This window comes from Pantherophis guttatus, chromosome 1 (assembly GCF_059756535.1).
Source record: "Pantherophis guttatus breed Tessera chromosome 1, ASM5975653v1, whole genome shotgun sequence".
Lineage (NCBI taxonomy): Eukaryota > Metazoa > Chordata > Lepidosauria > Squamata > Colubridae > Pantherophis > Pantherophis guttatus.
In genome coordinates, this window is record NC_142063.1 from 71,214,875 (window position 1) to 71,236,914 (window position 22,040).

The 22,040-nt window shown below is 40.1% G+C and overlaps 1 protein-coding gene across 11 annotated transcripts in view; it reads left to right on the plus strand.

Moving 5' to 3' along the window:
* Nucleotides 1-22,040, plus strand: part of DPF3 (double PHD fingers 3) — a 238,132-nt gene that overhangs the window by 124,976 nt on the left and 91,116 nt on the right. For all 11 annotated transcript variants that reach the window (XR_015731348.1, XR_015731346.1, XR_015731350.1 and 8 more), the window contains one exon: nt 14,421-14,528. Coding sequence is in view for 5 of the 11 variants with exons in the window: in XM_034417697.3 (XP_034273588.1) it covers nt 14,421-14,528 (108 nt within the window). In the remaining 6 variants the exon portion in view is untranslated. The remainder of the gene's footprint in view (nt 1-14,420; nt 14,529-22,040) is intronic.

Consider the following 22,040-nt stretch of genomic DNA (forward strand, 5'->3'; position numbering starts at 1 on the left):
GGTGGAAGGCAGGAGTAACTTTGGGTTTGCAATTCACACATTAGGGTTCCACTTTATTATATGTCACTTCGAGTGAATCAAACATCATTGCTTTATTTAGCATGAGAATTTATAAAATCTCTCTGAAAACTGTTTAATATTCTTTTAATCACAGATATTTGGAAGACTTTTTTTAAAAAAGATTAAGGGTATGTATATTAGGAAGGGCCAGTTTGGTGCTTACATTATTGGATCAGGAACAGGGAAAAATGAGTTTAATTCTACCAACTGTGTGACATTGGGCCAATCACTCTTTCTTAGTCCTTGAAACCCAATCCTGAAAAGATTGCCTAGAAAACTGCAGAGTTTTACTAGTCAAATCTGAAGAAAATAGGATTTGGGCATTTGTGGGTGCTTCCTGTAGACTCTGTTGGGAACAAAGTAGATGTATTATGACAATAATTGGGGCTGGAATTTCTGTTGCTAAGTGATGCAGTCATAAAGCACAACATCCTGTGACTTTAGCAACAACAATCCTGGCAGTCCCTGTTGCCAACATTAAGCAAGGCCATTAAGTGTGGATCTCATGTGACTATGACTTGTGACTTCCTGCCAGCTTCCAACAAAGATGGAAGGAAGTTGCAAGTTCCAGACACAGCTAGTTTAATTAATCAACTTGCAAGCAGGTTGGCGGGCAGGTGAGTGCTACAGCATGTGTGCAGGCAAGGAGTGGATCCTGCTAATGGTATAAGTGCATACAAATGGGGTACTGCAGTGCAGCATGATAGTTGGGAGGGAGTGCTATGGCAGGCGTGAGTGCAGGCAAATGAGGCATGATGGTGTGAGTGTGGGAAGGCAGTCAGCTGCCTACTCACCTGGGGTCCACACTCTCCTTGCAGCCTGATGGCTTCTTGGGAGAAAAACTGGCAGGAGCAGGAAAAACTTACCGGAGTGACCTGCAACCTCCTGCCCTATTGATTTTGTTTGTGGGAAGCTGGCAGGGAAAGTAAAAAATGTCAATCATGTGACTGCGAGATGCTGCAACTATTGCCAAGTGCCTGGATTGTGATCATGTGACCATATGAATGAGATGGCCGCAACTTTAAGAACCAGTTGTAAGTTCTCCTTGTTCAGGACTATCGTAATTTTGCTGGATGGTTGCTGAATGAGTAGTCGTAACCGAGGCCTACCTATGTGACTTTTTTTGAGGTTAGAACACAAACTGTTGTTCCTAGCAGATTCTAGATCCTTGTGCTCCAGTAAATATTTTGCCCTTCAAATCTAGATGGCTGCACACACCTAATGCATATTGTTGTGGAAACTTTAGGGAATTAGACCCCTCTGGAGGTTAGAATGTTAAAAAGGCTTAATAAGACAATAGCATGGAATGCAGTTTAAATCAATTAATTTAATAGAAACAAACAAAACTTGAGATGATGTTGAACTGATGAAACCATTGAACAGATTCAGTGGGAAAGCCTAGCCTGAGATTACACAGTAACCTATATGAAGATGTTTTGCCACCTTCATATTTGGATCCGAGTATCAGGTTGGTGAATGTGAAATTAGATGAGCTGCCTAGGACCTCCACACTTTTAAATGTATTAGTTGTACTGATGGACATTATAATGAATTAATTAAAATCATTTAAAAATCTTTCTACCGGATACAATTTTAGGAGTAACACTTCAGGCTGAAGGTCCTGAAGTGTTTTTTTTTTTTGCTCTGTGAAACAATAAATATAGATTTTATAGAGATCCTCGATTTTTTCATCATGTTAAGCACAGAATAAAAATAAGATATTTGAGAGGATTTCTTGGGAGGAAAAAGGGAAAATTTAGTCCCATATCTTGGGGCTTGTTTATGTTTATAACTTTGCTTTACAAAGGAAAATTCAAGAATTAAAAAAAAAACCACCACCTTCTATGAAAATGTATTTTCTAATAAAATTATCCAAAATCAAACAGTATATGTAAATATATTTTAAAAGAAAATTCAATTTCTATATTTTCCACATGAATGTGAAAAGCTGCGCATTAAATGCCACCATTTATATGGCATAAAAGTTCAAGTCCTAAATAAAGATCCAATGTGACTTTTTGAAAAATAAATAAATCTAAAGTGCAGCTTTCTAGAATAAAGTACTCTCCTTTATAATAAAGGACATATAGTATTGAACCTATACAGCTCTACATGGCATATGGCCTTACTATTTTTGTGAGATCACCTCTCTCCCAAACTGTTCACCTGTCATTTGGCTTTAAGGGGTGCGGTGGCTCAGTGGCTAAAACACTGAGCCTGTCAATCAAAAGGTTGGCAGTTCAGCATTTCAAATCCCTAGTGCCACGTAACTGGGTGAACTCCCATTACTTGTCCCAGCTTCTGCCAACCTAGCAGTTCAAAAGCAGGTAAAAAATGCAAGTAGAAAAATAGGGACCACCTTTGGTAAGAAGGTAACAGCATTCCGTGTGCCTTTGGCGTTTAGTCATGCCGGCCACATGACCAGCGCTGGCTCCTCGGCTTAGAAACAGAGATGAGCACCGCCCCCTAGAGTCAGGAACGACTAGCACATGTGCAAGGGGAACCTTTATCAGGGGTGGGTTCTACTTACCTTTACTACTGGTTTGTAGTGGGGCCGCGCGCAAGCGCAGAAGCTCCTGCACATGCACAGAAATGTTTTGATGACATCGGGGTCGGTGGGCGGAGCCTCCCACTGGTTTTACTACTGGTTCTATAGTACCAGTACGAACCGGGGGCAACCCACCACTGACCTTTACCATTTGGCTTTCTTCTGGGCTGTGAATTAACAATGTCAGGGTCATGTAGCAGGATCCAAGAAGTAACTTTTTTCTTTTGCTAGACCTATTTTTTTGGAAAAACACCCACCCTCTCCCTTGAGATACATATTGTTCCCACCTTGCCTGCCTTCAAGTAGTTTTTAAAGAAATATTCTTTCCCAGGCCTTAGGTTGTTTGAACAGGTTCCTTTTAGATGAGGGTGATGATAAGACACATTTTGTTGTTCCCCTCATATGTTCATTTTGATTTTATATAATTCCGTGTATGTGTTTTATGTATGGATACTATTGTCTTTTAATGTTGTAAAACCACCCATAGTCATTTTGGAGTTGGGCTGCCTAGAAATTTGACAACTAAAATTAATGAACAAATGAATACATAATTTTAAAAGTAGGAAATCTTACACTCTTGTGCAAATTGTATCATTGCAGCCCTTTCCAGTGAAACAAAGTGACTTGTAATGGTGCATGATGGTATCAAGCAAATTGTTCACCAGTGGACTTTCCTAGTGGAAAGGCAGGATTGAATTGATCTTCTGGGAAGGTCATTGCAGTACTATAGAAATATGCAGGTCAAGATGGTACCAGCATTTTAACACCTGCAAATTAATTTGAAAGTCCAAGTTCTAGAATCTGATTTGGATTAAAGTAGCATAGCCTCTTATATTTTTGTTCCACAAAATCTAGTTGAGATAACAACGAAAAGGGTTCCCCCACATTTCTGTGTGGGGTTATAGAATAAATGAAAATTTTTAGACAGTCTCTGGTTGATTGCTTCCATTTTACCATACTTTCCTTGCTTCTGAAAATATATGATAAGCTTTCAAATTTGACCAGCTGGAATCCTATAGGGAAAACATTTTCCCCTGATGTACAGACACCCATAAAATATGATTGATAGAAGCTGGATTAATTACAATGCACAAAATTGCTATGATGAAGCAAGGGGCAAAGGACAGTGCTATAAAAACACTTCCCCCTCAAACCTTGGTTCATAGAAAGTCCAAATATTTGTTTCTCAATACTGCCTACTGCCAGTGATTCTCCAGCTCTCCCCTATGGACCTTGCAAATGCCATGTATTTAAATGTACAATCTTTTATTTAAAACAAGATACTGATATTGGCCCTTTCTTTTCTAATATGTTAACATTGAGCAGTATTCTCTGATCTTCCTCCCTCCCTCCCTCCCACCTTTAACTTCCAGAGAAATATATAATATTCAGGTAGTACTCACTTAACAACTACAATTGAGACTGGCAGCTCCATCAATAAGTGCCACAGTTGTTCAACATGTGACTGCAATTTCAATTTTATTCCCATCTTCTCCATTGAGTTGGCTTGTTAGAAGCTGACTGTGAAGAACATAAATGGCAATAACATGTCTGTGGGCTGTGATGGTCACAACTGTGACAACTAGTCATAAAGTTACTTTTTCAGTCCTGTTTTAAGTTTGAACAGTTACTAAACAGGGCAGTCATTAAGTAAGGATTACCTGAATATTATTTGTCTTAACCCATCTAAAAAAAATCTTGTAGGTGGAGATTTGGCTAAATCTCAGCTGTTTTTGGTAATAATTGCATCTTGGCAGCACCTTGCATAGACATCTTGGATAAGAGGTCCTGTTTTGCCAGAAGCCATGATAGTTTATATTTAAATCAGCAGATCTTCACATTATCTAGTAAAGAAACCTTAAAAGATGGTTATTGGGGGGAAAAACTGGGTTGTTTTTTTTTAACGCTGCTAATTAAAAAGTTCCTATTTGTGAAGTTGCTCTAAAGAGTACCTCTGCGAACTCATCAAAACTGAAATATTACAATGTAGAGCAACATTTAGTGATAAAACCTTTCCAAGAAATAAGGGAGAACGGAAAACTGTTTTGTATTGAGCTGGGCACTGCAATTTTCAATATACCGTATATATTTTACTAAATTACATATTCGAGAGAGATTCTTACATGTAATTTTACATGTAAGACACTTGGTTATTTGTATTTAGATTTCTTCTGCCATAAACGTTTTGGGCCTCATTCTGATTTCTAGAGTGTGAAAAACACATGTAAAAACTGCTTATTTTTCTAACGGTGAATGGAAACCAGTATTCAATGTACTGATATTGTCACAGTTATCATTTGCTCTTACTAAATTCCTATAATAGTTTTTAAGGTTCTGCAAAATAAGCAGTGGCAAAATTGGTGAATATTGGTGAAGAAATGATTATAGTAGGGTATAAAAAACCAACATTTCCTGGTCCTAAATAGGAGGAATTCAAGGATCTCTTGCTTTTACACTAGCCTAACAAAATTGACTCCACTGAGTCTGTATTTTCTAATTTATTTATGAATCATCTGATAATTTGTTAGCCTCAAGAGGAGGAAGGGTGGATCAGACTAATTTCATTCAAACTCTTACTGCCAACAAGTCTGGATAATTCAAACAAAGCAAAACCCTATAGTTATAATTGCAAAATTCAATCCAGTTTGTTTAGGGTTTTTTTGTTTTTGTTTTTTAAGAAAAGGGGAAGGTGAAATACTTTCCCACATTATTAAGTACCTTGTTTTTTTTTGCTGGAAAAAGAAATATAATGTGATTCTTCTTGTGCTCTGCTTTTCTAAAACTTGTCTCAAAGGTCTTGGCCATTTCTTTATGCTGCAGTTTAACATTACTAGCCAAGCATTGTCACAGTTTGACTCACTGCCAGCCTCCAACATACTGAAGTAATCTCCGCCTTGGATTTTATATATTTTATGTTTTTCCAACCTCTTAGATGCAATGATCTTTGGAGATAGTGGTCTTATCTCCCATTTCAGTCTGCTGCACCTTGATGGAGAAACCATTTGTTCATAGAGATCTCTACATAGGAGAGAATGTTGGAATCTCTGCTTCTGCTTAGCGATGTTGTTTAGCTTTTACTTTTCCAGGAAATAAAGAATTGTAGTCTATTCATCACTGGGTCTTATTTATATGATTGTATTAACATGTGATATAGTTCTAAATGAATATTTTGAAGAAAAGCTGTGATATTCTTGAAGAAACTTATTTATGAGTGTTTTGTATTACCTAAAAATCTACTTATTTTTTTTAAAAAAAGCTTCTTCAACTAAAGCAGGGGTCCCCAACCCTCAGGCTGTGGCCCACTACTGCACCGTGACCCATTTGGAACTGGGCCATGAGAGCAACAGGGGAGTGGGTTTGCTTGTGCAGCTCCACTCACATGAGTTGCAGGCACTCACGCGAGCGCACAAAGCTCCATTTGCATAAGCAGTAGACACAATGGAGCTGTGTGCATGTGCATGTGCACCTACCACTCACCTGGAGCAATCCCCTCTCCCTCCTTCAACCCCCCCCCCCCCCGTGCTGGTCCAAGCCAGAAAGGTTGGGGACCACCGAACTAAAGGAATAATGTATCCATCCATCATTGTCTATCTACTATATCTATCTATCTATCTATCTATCTATCTATCTATCTATCTATCATCTATCTACTGTATCTATCTATCATCTGTCTGTCTGTCTGTCTGACTGACTTTCTGTCTGTCTGTCTGTCTATCATCTGTCTGTCTGTCTTTCTGTCTGTCTGTCTTTCTGTCTGTCTGTCTATCTATCATCTATCTATCATCTATCTATCTATCTATCTATCTATCTATCTATCTATCTATCTACTCTCTTTCTATGATCCATCCATCCATCCATCTCTCTATCTCTCTATCTAGTCTATCATCCATCCATCCATCCATCCATCATCTACTCTGTCTGTCTGTCTGTCTGTCTGTCTATCTACATAACTGGATACAATAAAGACATTTTTTTGCTGTCCCTGTCCAATCCTGATTTATCATTTCTTTTAAACTCTTTTTCACTTTATTACCAGCTTGGGTCCTTCCTTGTCTCTTTTGCTGAGCTAAGAAGAGCAACAATCCTGTCCTAAAGTTTGTGCAAATTTGCTCAGTGCAGCAGCAGATGATAGGGCTTAGATGATTACCGATGTCATTGGACAGAGCTCACAGACAGTACAAATTAAAGACTTTGTCAGGAAGTATGGCTACTTGTGCTGATATCCTGCAGGGCCACCCAGAAACAGTGACATCCAGAAAAAGCATCCAGAAACAGCAACATCAGCTGAAGGCTGTGTTTCGGAGATGGAGTGAGGCCTGAGTTCTGCCTCAGGGAGAAAAACAACAACAACAGATTGCCCAGACGTTTGTCAGGATTTCAGTGCTGAGCCAGAAATAAATCAAGTAGCTCCAAACACAGGCAATGATTACAGAGTTGTGAAGCTGATTCTGGAGTGGTGCAATGACCCCATGTTTAAGTGCCCAGGATTTAGAATATGAGCACAGCATATGTAACTTCTAAAGAAGGTTTGTAGTAAAAACAAAAAAGTTTCATATAATAGCTTGCTTCACCTGTTGAGTGAGGTTTTTTTTTAATTTTTTCCCCCAAAAATTTCATCCATGTGCACTTGATGTGGCTCTAAAAAAATACCTTAAACCAAACTAATCTTTACCTGTCTTCCAAGTCTCTGGGGGAAAGGACAGATAGGAAATGCTCCCTGCCTCCCATTCTCTAGTCAATTTTTCAATCTGATCTTATTAGAGAACCTGATTTAATCAGTTTTGCAGTCAGACAGAAAACTCCCTGGATTGATTTTCCTTGTTTATATAAGGAAGGTACACTTTCCCCAGCAGTAAAATTGATAGCCCAGACTGTATTTGGTAGTACATAGGAATCACACTTGCCTGAAGACCTATAATAAAAGCATTAAGAAAAAGGAGAGAGGTGGGTTTTTTTGGGGGGGGGAAAGAAAACAGTTTCAGGAGAACTCTTTTCACATTTTCTGTAGGTAAGGCAGACTTTATTCTTAAAGGATAAAATGTCACGTGGATTTTTCTGCAAGCTGATATCATATACTGTACATGCATGTTTGTGTGTGTGATAGATATAGAAGTGCCAAGGATGTATATTTCTGTGTGTACACATTGTATTTACATACACGCGCACACTCAGGCACACACAGGATACCACTACAACTTATCACTACTGCTATCTTCTAATCCTTGCCTATTCCCCCGAAATCTGGTTAGTTTGCCAGCACGTGCCTGTCTGTCTGTTCTGCCCCAGCTCCAGATTCCCAAGGATATAAACACACACCAACGGTCCTTATCAAATTTATTAAGTAGCAAGAATAAACCAAAGTCCAGCAAAGGTTGGCAACCAGCCCAGAAAGCAAGATAAGACTTGTCCAAAAATGCTCTGATGATTATTACAAGTTGTTTCTAGCAAGAAACTTACTAACGGTGTGTGACTTAAATAGGCTAAGGGAGTGGCCAATTATCCTCAAGCCTTACTCTCGAGGAGACCTCCTCCTCCTGAGTAGCCACTCCTGCCTTTTGGCAGCCCTGTGTGCTCGAGCATTGAGGAGAGGCTCCTCCACTTCACTCTCTCCACTTGAAGGAGCATCTGGAGGTTCTGAAGGCCCTGGCTGAGTCTCTGCCTCTGGCACCACATCCTCTTCAGCCTCCTTGCTGTCCGACGTGAGCGCCGGCTGCGCAGGCTGCTGGCGTGACACCACACCAGCCTCCTCGTCATCGGGATCAGCCACGATCCGCGCAGGCCGCTGGCGGGCCACAACACTGTCTGGATCTGGAAGTCCCACAGGATCTTAGCCCTCTTATTCTCCATGGCCTTCTGTGGAGTCTCCCATCTGGACTTCGGAGAGTGTAGCCCATACACTGTGCAAATATTCCTGTACTTGGTTGTGCCGTTCAGTATATGCTATTCCTGCTTGCATTTGCAGTCTACCATGTTGGACTGTCTCTGATGTCCCTCTACACCTTGAGTCCTACCTAGGGTGGTGGACCCCTGCTTCTATGGATCTGCAGTTTGTGCCTGTTGTTGTGCTGCTATGATCAGTGCCTCAGTTCTTTTTTTACTCCAGCTCTTTTCAGCCACTGGTAGAATTCCCAATGCCTGCCACCTCAGCTATCAGTTGATGGAACACCCCATGCAAGGTCTTATTTTGCCATAGCATTTCCTCCGCTTTCTCTTCCTCCCATGTCTGCTACTGAGCCACAAGGGCACAGTGGTTAGAATGCAGCATTGCAGGCTAAATCTGCTCACAGCCAGGAGTTCAATCCTGACCGACTCAAGGTTGTCTCAGCCTTCCATTCTTCTGAGATCAGTAAAATGAGGACCCATATTGTTGGGGGCAATATGCTGAAATTTGTAAACTGCTCAGAGAGTGCTGTAAAGCACTATGGAGCGATATATAAGTTTAAGAGCTATTGCTATTACTTCAGACATTCTCTCATCAGATTATCTTTGGGTGGCATTTTACTGATGTACTTCTGGATGTTCTGTGTTTTATCCAGGACAGTGGCTTTGAGTCTTATTAGATGCCACCCACCCTCTTTCTGGTTGTTGTATAGTCTCTGGGTGTGGGACTTGGAGTGGAAACCTCTATACATTGAAAGGAACTTCCAGGTTTTCATTTCAACAACCTCCTTGCCTTCCTCTGACCAGCTCACTATACCAGCAGGTTATCTAATGACTGCCAGGGCATGTTGGTGGCCTGAATCTTGTGCAAGCTGTCTTTAGTTGACTTCAGGTGTTATCTTCCACAATCCCATTGCATTTATATAGTGCCAGGGATCCACATTGAGCCATAGGTTATCCTGTAGTCAATCTAGGCTATGCTAAGATTGGTCAGTCTAAAACTTGACTTTTGGGTGACTACTCTACCTATGAGCCTCTGGTATTTTAAGCTTCTGGTGGCAGTGTGTGTGTGTGTGTGTGTGTGTGTATTTGGGCATGCGCATGTGAGTGTGTATTGTTATCTTGAAGGATGAGAGCATATTAGAAGATAAATTAATAAATCCAGGCTCTCAAGTGAATTGTTATGTTGCTGACATAGTTTTTAAGAACAACTATCACTGAACACATTCTTGTGGTACACATTTGTAACACTATAATATAAAAAACATTGGTTTCTCTGAGCGTTTTACATTTGTGGCTAGACAGCTGGGGAAGTAACATGCATCTAAAGCATATTAAAGAGATCTTTAGACTCTTCCTTTGATCTCCTGGCTTAACTTCCGTAAAAAATACAGTAAAAGCAGTAAGTCACCTAATTATTCTAATTACTCTGCCATTCAGTGATTAACTATTTTGTTGAGAGAGAGAGAGAGAGAGAGAGAGAGAGAGAGAGAGAGAGAGAGAGAGAGAGAGAGAGGGAGATGTGAGCCATGTTGTTGGACAAATCAAATGGCTAGAAACAGTGAATTAGTAGTTGAAGAAGTGGTCCTTCAACTGTTTTTGGGAAATTTCATCAAGTCCAGTCAGGTTCTGGGATTCAGGATCATAGACAAAAAAGCGGCAGAATGAGCAAAGGATTATTTAGTAGCCCAAAATGAGAGTGAGAGCAGAATGACCTCTAAAGTAGAATATTTGTAGCTTAGGGTTGAATGAGCAGTTCTTGGTGCTCTCTGAGCTTGGTTGTTTTCGTGCATGATAGTTTGGATAATGAAACTTCTGCAAGAAAACAACCAAGCTTAGAGAGCACCAAGGACCCCTCAGAATGCTGAAGTCAATGAAAATGCTTCATTGACTTCTGGACAGTCCCAAGATCAGTTACAGCTCAATGCTCTATATTTATGTACCCTAACAGGACCCCTGGTGGCGTAGTGGTTCGGGTCACAACCAAATTGGGTTGCAACCAAAGTTATGGAATGAATTATGGTCGTGACCAGAGGTTCTACTGTATGTAGTAAAAAAGATAGTTACAAAAATTACAAAGAATATAATCAAATAACACGGAATATTTAAGATTAAAAGAGGCAAGTAAAATGGAGTGATTTTCTGGAAAAAAGGTCTTTGCAATGTCTTTTTTTTTGTTTTGTTATCTCATGTCTTTTAGTTGGTTTTTTTTTTTTTTGCTTACCAATTATTACTCTTTCTTTCCCGCTTACATAAATTGCTTACCTTCAAAGGGAATTTTATGAGATACAGTATATGTATGTATATTTCTAGCAATATCACCATTGTTTACAGATAGTTTCCTTACCCTGAACAAGATGCTCAGGCAGACTATTACCAGATTTAACTAGTTCATTTGTAAAGTTTAAAATTAAAATAAAGTAATTCTCAGTGCTGATAGCAGCAGTTTTGCCAATCAGCATTTGGTTATTCTAGAAAGTGACGTTCAGCATAGAGTTGCCTCCTTTCTGAAGAACCAACTCACTTCACAGTTTATTTATTTATATTTATTTATTTATTAGTTCGATTTATATGCCCCCCTTCTCTGGAGACTTAGGGCGGTTTACAATGCATCAAGCAATAGCCTTCATACTTTTGTATATACCTGCTTAGTAGGGCTTAGGAGTTTTAGGAGTTTTCCTAGGTCCAGCTGGATTACTTGAAGCCCAAGATGTACATTCTCTTGCATATTGTACCGTTCTTGGCTTAAGGTTATGGTTAGACATAAGTAAGATCAATTGCTGGGAAAATTTTATGCTGAAATCAATGAAAATATTTCATTGACTTCTGGACAGTCCCAAGATCAGTTACAGCTCAATGCTATATTTATGTACCCTAATAAGACCCCTGGTGGCATAGTAGTTAGACTACAGTATTTCAGGCTGACTCTGCCCACAGCCTGAAATTCGATCCTGACGGAATCAAGGTTGACTCAACCTTTTATCCTTCTGAGGTTGATAAAATGAGAACCCAGATTGTTGGGGGAAATATGCTGACATTATAAACTGCCCAGAGAGTGCTATAAAGCACTATGAGCTCAGGGGTGGGTTCTAAATTTTTTTACTACCGGTTCTGTGGGTGTGGCTTATTTCGTGGGCGTAGCTTGATGGTCATGTGACAATTCTTTAGGATTTAGCAGAGATACTGGTCTACCAGGCTTTTAACTGCTTGCAGAGCTGTACCGATCTACCCATTTATTTTTTACAGGCACTGGTCTACCCATTTATTTTTGCAGGCACTGTTCTACTCATGTATTTTTGTAGGCACTGATCTACTCATGTATTTTTGCAGGCACTGATCTACTCATATATTTTTGAAGGCACTGGTCTACCCATTTATTTTTGCAGGCACTGTCTACTCGTTTGTTTTCTTTTAGCACTGATCAGCTGTAGGGCGGCCCTTTGAAGCCCCGCTGCAAGAGTTTAAACAGTTTTTTTCCCTCTAGCCATCAGCTGGGACTCAGGAGGCAGCAATAGATTGGGGGTGGGGCCAAATAAAAAGTAAGAATAACGCGGGGGATGAGTGGGTGGGGCACAGGGGGTGAGTGGGTGGGGCGGAGGGGCCAGAACCGGTTCGGTGATGTCATATCGTGACCGCTACTGGCTCGGGCGAACTGGGCCGAACTGGGAGTAACCCACCACTGTATGGGCTGGTATATAAGTCTAAGAGCTATTGCTATTTATGGGTTCCTACAAGATTTGTGGCTTAGGTGCTCAATGGAATATCTGCTTCCAAATCTGCCTTCCCATTTAGTACAGAATATACTAAGATTTTTCCCTGAGTGTTATGAGAAATAAGGTGAGTAGTAAGTGCTACAGATATCTTTTTGGTTATGGCTTCCCTCATTTGTGGAACTGTCTCCCTGGTGAGATATATAGTGTTTTGTTTTCCATGAAAAAAGGCACTGCCCCTTACATTTTAAAATGCTTTAATCGGTTAAATTAATCCTATTTTCAGCGCCGTTTTTAGTAGATGCTATTGTATGTAATTTCTACCAAGATAAGTGATAATTTTACCTGCTAGCAAGGATATGTTATTTCTATAAGCCAAATAGGTCAGCTTCTAAGTAAGGGAATTAAAGGACTTTATAAATTGGAATATAAAAATAGAAACATAGCACTGAAGCACTTTTGAGACTCCCTGCTTCTGGCCTCATATTTTGGATATTTAAGAGCATTAGCATGAGAATTAAAGCATTAGAATGAATGGTGTGTGAGTAGAGTTCATTATCAATTTTACTACTATTTATTTCTAGCACTATGCAAAATTATTGTCCCCATGCGGTGTCAGTTATAGTGGCTTATTCTTTTATGTTCTGGTAAATAGAAATCCCTGCAAACAGGACTATTTGTTCCCAGTGTCCACTTCCCAATCTTTAAATCGTACTTGTTAGCCTACTTTTGCCTTCCAAATACTTATTTGTGGATAACGTATTTACTCTGTGTATACAGTACAGTACAGAAGAAAATAGTTTTTTGCATCCTGAAGTCTGTGCCACAATTAACCGATTCATTGCCAACATCCAGCTACACTCTTCGTCGCTTGTTCAGGGGTTATGAGGCAGAAAGATCAAAAATTCCAGATTGAATTTTTCTGGGTCACCTGTTCATATCTCTTCTTTAATCTGAGTCGTGTTATTATACTGTGATTTTTCAAAGATGCTGAGAAAAATAAAATTAAAAAAAGAAGCTTATTTTCAGAAGAATACAAAACCTGAGCCCTTTTTTAAGCTTCAGAGTCCATGACTGAGCCATTGACTTTTATCTCCTCATAACGGAATGCAGTGCATGCAGTCTTTGGTACCAGGCCATATTCACTTGCATTTTGATATTCGCCAAGTGAGAGAGATGGATTATGCTCCAAACACATAGCATTGCATTATGCTATATAGTATCATGTATAGGAATTTGTGCTGCAAATCCATCGTTGGTCTAATGTGATCATTATACCTTGTACATATCCTGTACATATACTGTATGTAGCTATGTATGATGTGCAGCTACATATATGCAGCTATGACCCTAAATAAGGCAGAATTGTTCTAAACAAAGTCATTTTGGAATTTTGATTTTTGAATTCTCTCTGAGTCATTTTGAAACTAATAGGAGGACAGTGAAAATAGATATGGAACACCATTCTGAATGCAAGAAAGACAGATACGGGAAGTATTCTTCATCAGTTACATGTGGTCTGAAGAACTATTTTCTCTTTCTATATCTGAAGAAGCCGTGTACCACTGCGGGAAATTAGGGCATATGTACACTAGATTATATGCTCAAAGCTCCTCCCCCTTGTTAAATAAACTGACTTAAATGTTAAATGAAAAACATAATAGAAAGATGTATATACTGGTAGTCCTCGACTTACAACAGTTCCTTTAGTGACTGTTCAAAGTTACAGTGGCACTAAAAAAAAGTGCTGAAAAAGTTTTTCACACATTGCTGCATCCCCATGGTCACATGACTGAAATTCAGGTGCTCGACAACTGGTTCATGTTTATGACGGTTGCAGTGTCCTGGGGTCATGTGATCTCCCCTTTTGCGACCTTTTGACAAACAAAGTTAATCAGGAAGCTTGATTCAGTTAACGACCATGTAACTAACTTAGCAACTGCAATGATTCACTTAACATGTGTCGGCAACAAAATGGGGCAAAACTCAACAAATGTCTCACTTGGCCACAAAAATTTTGGGTTAGCTTGGGGTCGTAAGTCAAGGACTACCTGTATTTTTGTTCTTTTTTTAAAAGGAGTGAGTCTGTCTGTCTGTCTGTCTGTCTGTCTGTCTGTCTGTCTATCTATCTATCTATCTATCTATCTATCTATCTATCTATCTATCTATCTATCTATCTATTCTTTGTGACTCTCTTATTTTTATTTCTTTTTGACCCTCAGGACTAGCTCCAGGGCAGCTCTATACATACCCTGCTCGGTGCTGGCGCAAGAAGAGACGTTTGCATCCCCCTGAAGACTCCAGGCTGAAGTTGCTGGAGATTAAACCTGGTACGTGCTCTTCCCGCTCCTTTCTTTTCTTTCCCCATGCTTGCCTTTGCCCACTGGTGAGTCGTGTCTGTTCATCCTTGAATTGGAAGAAAACTATATTAGCATGAAATGGGCTGTCCTCGTTACTGATCTCTTCAGTTGCCTCTCTTTTAAGTCCCTTAAGTCACATGAATTTCCTCCAGGGTTAGAAGGTGACAGTACCCTTGGACCAGGTGGAATAAGAAGGACTATAGCAATTTAACAGTGCTTCAGTGAAGCATGATTTAATGCTGTCTCATTCATGGACAAGGCAGGGGGGAAAAAAAACTGTTGCTGGGACCCTTCCTTTTCCTTTGAAAAATGCAAGAGAAAAAAGGCCTTAAGTGTCTTTAAGTTACTGTTGGAGTAGACTAGAGCACTAGCTATTGCCACTGAAGAAAAATCTGCAATGCAAACTTCAGTGTATTTTCTGCTTCTCGTCTAGCTTTATCTATCCTTTGTTGCACTGACAATGTGCAATAGAATTTAAAAAGCCCATTCTAAATTCAGGTACAGATGTGGGAACTACAGTAGGTATGTGAGGACTTCATTTTCTTTCACCTTTTAAGAACCTGACGTTTGGAATGGAATGAAATCTCTTGGGTATTACACAAAGCATTACTGTGGTAGGTTCAAGAACTCCTTCTAAGGGCATTACTACTTGGTGCTCTTTTCACTCCATAATCCTCCAAACCATTTTGAAGTTATGTTTGCAGTTCCTTTCACTCTACAGACCTCAGAAGGTAGACAGCAGGAAGGGAACAGAGTAAACCAATTAGTGCTCTCTCTCTCTCTCTCTTTCCCTCCCTCCCTCCTTCCTCTTCTGATCAAGAGGAACATGCAAGAAACCCATGTGGTTATTATCAGGAAGTGAGTCATGGCAACTGGACTTATTTTCTTGTTGGTTTGAGATGTTTCACTGCCCATCCAAGCAGCTTCTTCAGTTTGAACAAGTTGGTTAGGGGAATCTGAACAGGCAGAGAATCGCTGGAATGTACCAACTTCCTAAAATTCTTAGGGGTATTCCTGCACCAACCTCAGGGTTTCTTCTGCAAAACGTGTGGCTTTCTTGTTGGTTTGAGATGTTGAGAAGCTGCTTGGATGGGCAATGAAACATCTCAAACCGACAAGAAAATCAGTTGCCATGACTCAACTTCCTGACAATTTTACCTGGATGACTGAGAATCTTCACCGACCATTCAATCATTACTTTCTCCAAGAGGCAACTTCTAGGCTTCTTTTCCTCTGTTATTTCAAAATAATATTACCTTTGCTAGAAGGCAATATGGCAATTCAATGCTCTCCCCAATAGCTCTAACCTTGGGTGCAAGATGCTAGAGTGACTGAAGCAGAGGAGATGGGGAGGAGGGAAGGTACATTCTAAGCAGAGAGATACTTTGAATGGCGTTCCTGAAGGTTGCTGTGGGAGCTGGGGATAGGAGCAAGTGGCGCAGTAAAACTCCCATCATCCCCACTCCACACAAAATCAACAATCCTCCCTTGTGAGACAGTTGCTTGAAAGGATGGCAGATAGAAGTCTGATGTTTTGCAATGGGCCAATTTCCTGCCAAGGAGAAGGGAAAATGAGACAACCCTCACATCAGTTTCAGCACCTGACCCTTGGGCTACTGTATGGCAGAAACACATAAAGCAGGAACCCCCAACCTTTTGGGCATCAGGGACCGGTTCCGTGGAGAGAAGTTTTCCCATGGACCGGAGGGAGCTGGTTTCGTATGCTGCCTGCGTCCTGTGAATGGGGCTTCGCTTATTTGTGCGGCTCAGTTTCTGGCAGGGCCACAGACCGGTGCTGATCCACAGACGGGAGGTTGGGACCCCCTGACATAAAGGATCTGAGATGAGCCAAAAGAGCTGAGATCAGTTCTGGCTTCTGCTTAAAGTGGGATCAGCAGTGTGGTTTGCATTTGCTAATCTTAGGAATTGGTATTAAATGGAACCTGTGAAGCTGTCAAACTATCTTTCCCTCAGAATTAGAATGCTATGTCAAATGAAGCCAGGAGACAATATCTGCGATGAAGGAGCCCACATGTTCTGTGGAGCTTTACTGTTACTTATAGAAAGATAACTTGTTTGTGTAATTTCATTTCGCTACGATAGAAATTGATTGGTTTAGCTTCTAAAGGTGTGAGAATGCACATCTTTGGACCTGATTTTGGAGTGGTAGAAAGATTCCCTATGAAAGTACCCTAAAGTTCCATTCATCTACTACCATACTAGCATAATTGGGTATTGCCATTTGCAAATGAGCACACGGGAAAGGTGTAGTGGGAAGTAACTTCCATATTGTTCATCGGTCAATTTTAAGCAGTTTCAACAGCTAGAGGAAATTTTATCTCCACAGGGAGATCTTGTATTATAGACTATATGAAGTCCTTCACTGAGATACACTAAGATGTAAATGAAAATTAGCAAAACATTACGTCTCTACTACCTGTGCTATTTAGATGAAAAGCATGACTATTTCTAGTATCATAGAACTAGCAAGGTGAGAAGCGATGATGATTTCCTGATTTTAACTAAATTGCATGTCTAATAATTCATATTTATTTTATTTTCTAATTGCTGCATTCATAGATTTCCTGATTTATAATGTGGAAATCTGAGGACGTAAATCTGAACTGCTAAAGGAGAATCAAAACTAGGGAGAGCTAAAGATCATGTACTCCTCCATAAGCAATGGAGTAGTATAAGTGAAAATGTGGAGCTGCTTATCTATTTTTCTCTGTGCTTCTGAGGCCTTCATATATCATTGCTGGAATTTGAACTGCCTATGACTTGGCTCATCCTTGAAAGATAGCAGGTGGCCTTCAGAAGAGAGAGAGTCTAATTCGAAGAACCAACATATTTTTGTGTGGTTTCTAACTGCTTAACCGAAACATTTTTCTACCATGTTATTGTGCTCAACTACTTTCAAACCACAGCTAGCACTTGGAACCACAGCACCATATGATGGGGACAGGGTAGACAATGGACTCTTCTCTGTTCTTTCAATCGCTAGTTAGGTTAGCATTAATGCATGTAAGGATTACTTCCGTGGTCTGCCTCCACACAGTTCTTTGTTTGCATTCCGAGGCTTAGCTCAGCTTCTGTTATCACATCTGTTTTAGTGAGCAAAAGGTCTTTTTGGATGGCTTGTTGACTTAGGAGGAGTCTTTGAAATAAAAAAAAAAGGCTGCTATGTTTTTTGTTATCATTGAGACAACTTGTAAAACACGACTACTCCAAGTTAACAACCTTGTCCATTTTATCAGGCATTTGTAGGTGTGTGTACATTACTGGGTGTAAAAAGATCCCGTGAGATTTCAACTGGCCTTGTAAGGATATAGAGCAAATACTAGCATATAAGAAAATTCTTGCTTCTGGTTATATTCCTTTACTTTTGTTAGATATTATTTGTTAAGTCTATGAAGGTCCATCCAATCTTCAGATACATTTTCTTATGAATACAATGAAGAGATTTCTCTGGAATTTTTATATTTTTATCTATCTTCTAAAGAGCCAGCTAAAAAGAATAGATTGATGTAAGAATCTCACCAGAAGGAATGGAATAGAAATTGAGTAGCTGGCCTTTGGATCATGGCAGCAATTACATAGCAGGCATTCCATTTTAGTGCATGTGTAGTGCAAATCTTAGATAGAGATGAAGGCATATGCAGGAATAGCATAAATGCCTTTTACTAGCTCAAACAGAATAGCTCCACTGTATCCTAGAAACTGTTGTGGGGATAATGGATGTCCCATGATTTCTTTTGATTTGGATTTTTCTTTCTTGGTTTTCTTTTTCAAATGCAATTGTCTTCACTAATAACTGCTTAGCCACTTCAGTCCAATAGGGTTAGAGCGCACGGGGTCATTCCAATTAGACAATTTCATTTATTCTCTGGAATGAGGCTTTCCCTAAGATCCAGGGGGATCCTACCCTACTTATTGGTCTTTCAAAGGGCCTGGAAAACCTGGCTCTTTGCTAAGGCCTTTCTTTGCCTAGGATGGATACGTATTGCTGCTCAGTTTGCCATCTTTGCTTCTTGTTCTTTTGCGGTACTGCTTCATTACTTGATAGTTTTTCATATTATTGCAAACTGCCCAGAGTCATTAGGAGTTGGTTGGTATACACCCGGAATAAAGGGGCGTGGGGGGAGAGAATAAAATGGTTAGCAAATCTCAACAGAAAAAAATGTCAGGAATGAGGAGTTGAAACCAGTTCAAATGTAATAGTAAAGAGTTCTTGTTAGTATTTTCTTTCTTTTGATTTTATTTTCTTTCTTTTGATTTTCTTAGATGAAGAAAAATCAAAACAGTGTATACTGAGCCCCCATTTTTGAAAATGTAGAATTTTGTAGAATTTTTGGGAAAAGTGCATCTTATAGTGCGAAAAATATGGTAAACATAATCTGAATTTGTCTGCAGCTTTGCTCATATTAAAAAAACAAAGCAGTTTCTCATGACTTATTTTTTCCACCTAGAAACCTAGACATTTTGCTCTGGACTCAGTGGGGTATGAAAGTAAAACTAATTGCAATTGACAAGTTAAAAAGCCCCGTAACTGTCTGATATTGACTTTTTCAGTTTCTATTATTTGAAATGTCTATTTAAAAAAACAAAAACAAAAAAAAAACCACATGCTTTACAGAGTTCAGAGGTTTATTTTAGAATTTTCTAAGAAAGTTTCTTTTTCTTTTAACAAATCGTAACATAAAATCTCTCTCTCTCTTGTCAATACGTAATTCATAAAGGCTTTATTTCTTTGAATCGATACAGAAAAACTACTATCTCAGGACCAGCAGAGGGAGTAATATTACAGGACTACTTATATAAGGGGTTTGATTCTGCTTCCATTACAAATGCTACATATTTAAATCAAGTGATGAAATAAACATAATATTGTAAACTTAACCTTTTACTCACAGAAGGGGAAAAATGCAGTTTCAGTTTTGAAAGTTTTGATTAGGGTCTGACTACCAGCTGAATAAACCTACATGGAACCTTCATGGAAAAATGAATTAGCCTATTCTGCTCCGTCACTAGCAGTTGTTAAGTACTTGCAAGTTCTGAATTTTCATCTAGTAGTATGGTGTGTAGCCATGCTGGCCACATGATCACAGAAAATCTCTTTGGCAACGTTGGCTCTTTTGGCCTAGAAACAGAGATTAACGCTGGGTCCACGTCCAGACAGAGAAATATTTACCTTTTAATATGTTTGTATGAATCCAGTGCAGCCTTTTATACAGAGGTGGGTTTTAGCAGGTTCTGACCAGTTCTGGAGAACCAGTAGCAGAAATTTTGAGTAGTTCGGAGAACCAATAAATACCACCTCTGACTGGCCCCGCCCCCATCTATTCTCTGCCTCCTGAGTCCCAGCTGATCGGGAGGAAATGGGGATTTTGCAAGAACCTTCCCCTGGAGTGGGGTGGGAATGGAGATTTTGCAGCATCCTTTCCCTGCCACGCCCACCAAGCCACCCCCATCATGCCATGCCCACCAAGCCACCCCCACAGAACCGGTAGTAAAAAATTTTGAAATCCACCACTGCTTGGGGTGGTACATGGGGATATAGTATATATCCCAGTGGTTACTCTCAAGCTGTATTTTTGTTCTTGGGTTTTTTAAATAAATATGTATGGGGTTGGGGCTTTTAGGGAGTTTTTCAGATAATCTTCAAGTCAATGTCTCCAGGCTAACGATTTACAAGGTGATGTGACTTTCCCACTCTGAAAACCTGTCTTCTTCAACCTTGGATTCACATGATATGGGGCATCCTGCACAGCATACAATCTGGGGTGCTGAATTTTCTAGCTGTCAGGCTGATCAGGGATTGAACTGTTGCCTTATGTGGTGTCATGGCAAAAGCGATGCCCAAAACATGGAGTTTATTTATGAAAGGAAGCCAGTCTTTTTAAGCTAGACTCCGCAAAGCAGACTAATACTGAAGAACAGAACTAATCAGAGACGGGAAAATCAAATGAAGCGGAAGATAGAAAAGTAATCAGCCAGTTAAAGAGCAATACAGTAGCATGAAACCAAAAGCAGCAGAGGTCTTTTACTCATATGGAAGCTACTGTGCAAATCATTTTATGTGTGAACGTTTTCTTCCAGCAGACCTCCATGCAATACGCCTAGGCATTCTTGGGAAGCAGGTTGTAGAGGAACGCAGTGATAAAGTTGGTGAAGGAATGCAGGAACCATTAGCAGATTAGCTATTAAGATATAACAAAACAGAGCACAGTTGACAGTGTGGCTCTAGAGCAGGGGTCTCCAATCTTGGCAACTTTAAGACTTGTGGACTTCAGCTCCCACAATTCCTCAGCCAGCTTTCTGGCTGAGGAATTGTGCGAGTTGAAGTCCACAAGTCTTAAAGTTGCCAAGATTGGAGACCCCTGCTCTAGAAAAAGAGAGACCAAGAGAATAGCCCCACTTTGATCCTGTTTGCCACAGGGAAACTGGCAGATTTACAAAAGACTTGCTTGCCCTCCAGAAATGTTCTCTGATATGTACTGGTGTGGTTCACCTGTCCATATGGTAAGACCCTAAACTTGTTTCATAAGCATAGGGTTCATAAACATATGATTTAAACATATGGGTTTTAAATATAGAATCATGCAATCATAGAATCAATGGAATAGCTTGCCTCACGGTTTTGTGGGTGCTCCATTGCTGGAGGTTTTCAAGAAACGATTGGACAACCGTTTGTCTGCGAGCATACAAAGACTCCTGCCTTGGGGAAGAGGGTTGGACTAGAAGACCTCCAAGGTCCCTTCCAGTCCTATGATTCTATGATATTGTAACTAGTTAGAGCTGCCCAGTTACTTTGTCTTGAACTCTAAAGTTTATTTATTTAGTTAAGAACATTTATATGACTGCCCAACTCATGCTCAGAGACTCCAAGCAGTTTTCAAGGATAAAACCCCACAAACAAAAGCAATTAAAAGCAATAACCCCCCCCATCCCCCTGGTCAATGAGTTATTTATGGGCTCCCTTTTATTCTGAAGTCCGTAGACCTGTTGGCAAAACCAGTGTCAACGTTGAACTGAACCTGGCCACAGCCGTCTTTCTATTCCTCAGTTGCCACACTGAGGGGGAAGAGGGGAAGGAGGTTGGAATGCATTACTAGACACAACAAAGAGCTTTCTAGTGAGAACCAAGGTCAACTCTACTGGCAACCGATAAGGCTGGGGAAGGAGTGCCTGAATTTACCTGTCAACCCAATTGGCCAATGTGATCTGTGACACTTGGGGATGGAGTTATTTCCTAGTTTAATCATACTGAAACCATGGGAAAGATTTAGAATTGGTTTTCCATTGAAGCTATGCTGATATGATGTACTCAATAAACAGGACCTTTGAGAAGGAGCCAAGTCTCAGAGTTCTGATTCTGATTGATAGTCGGAGCCTTGACAACAAGGTCTTCAGGGCCTTGCAAAAGAGTGTCAGAATAGGGCTCAATGATATCTCTGTGGGGATGAAGTTCCACCGGGAGGG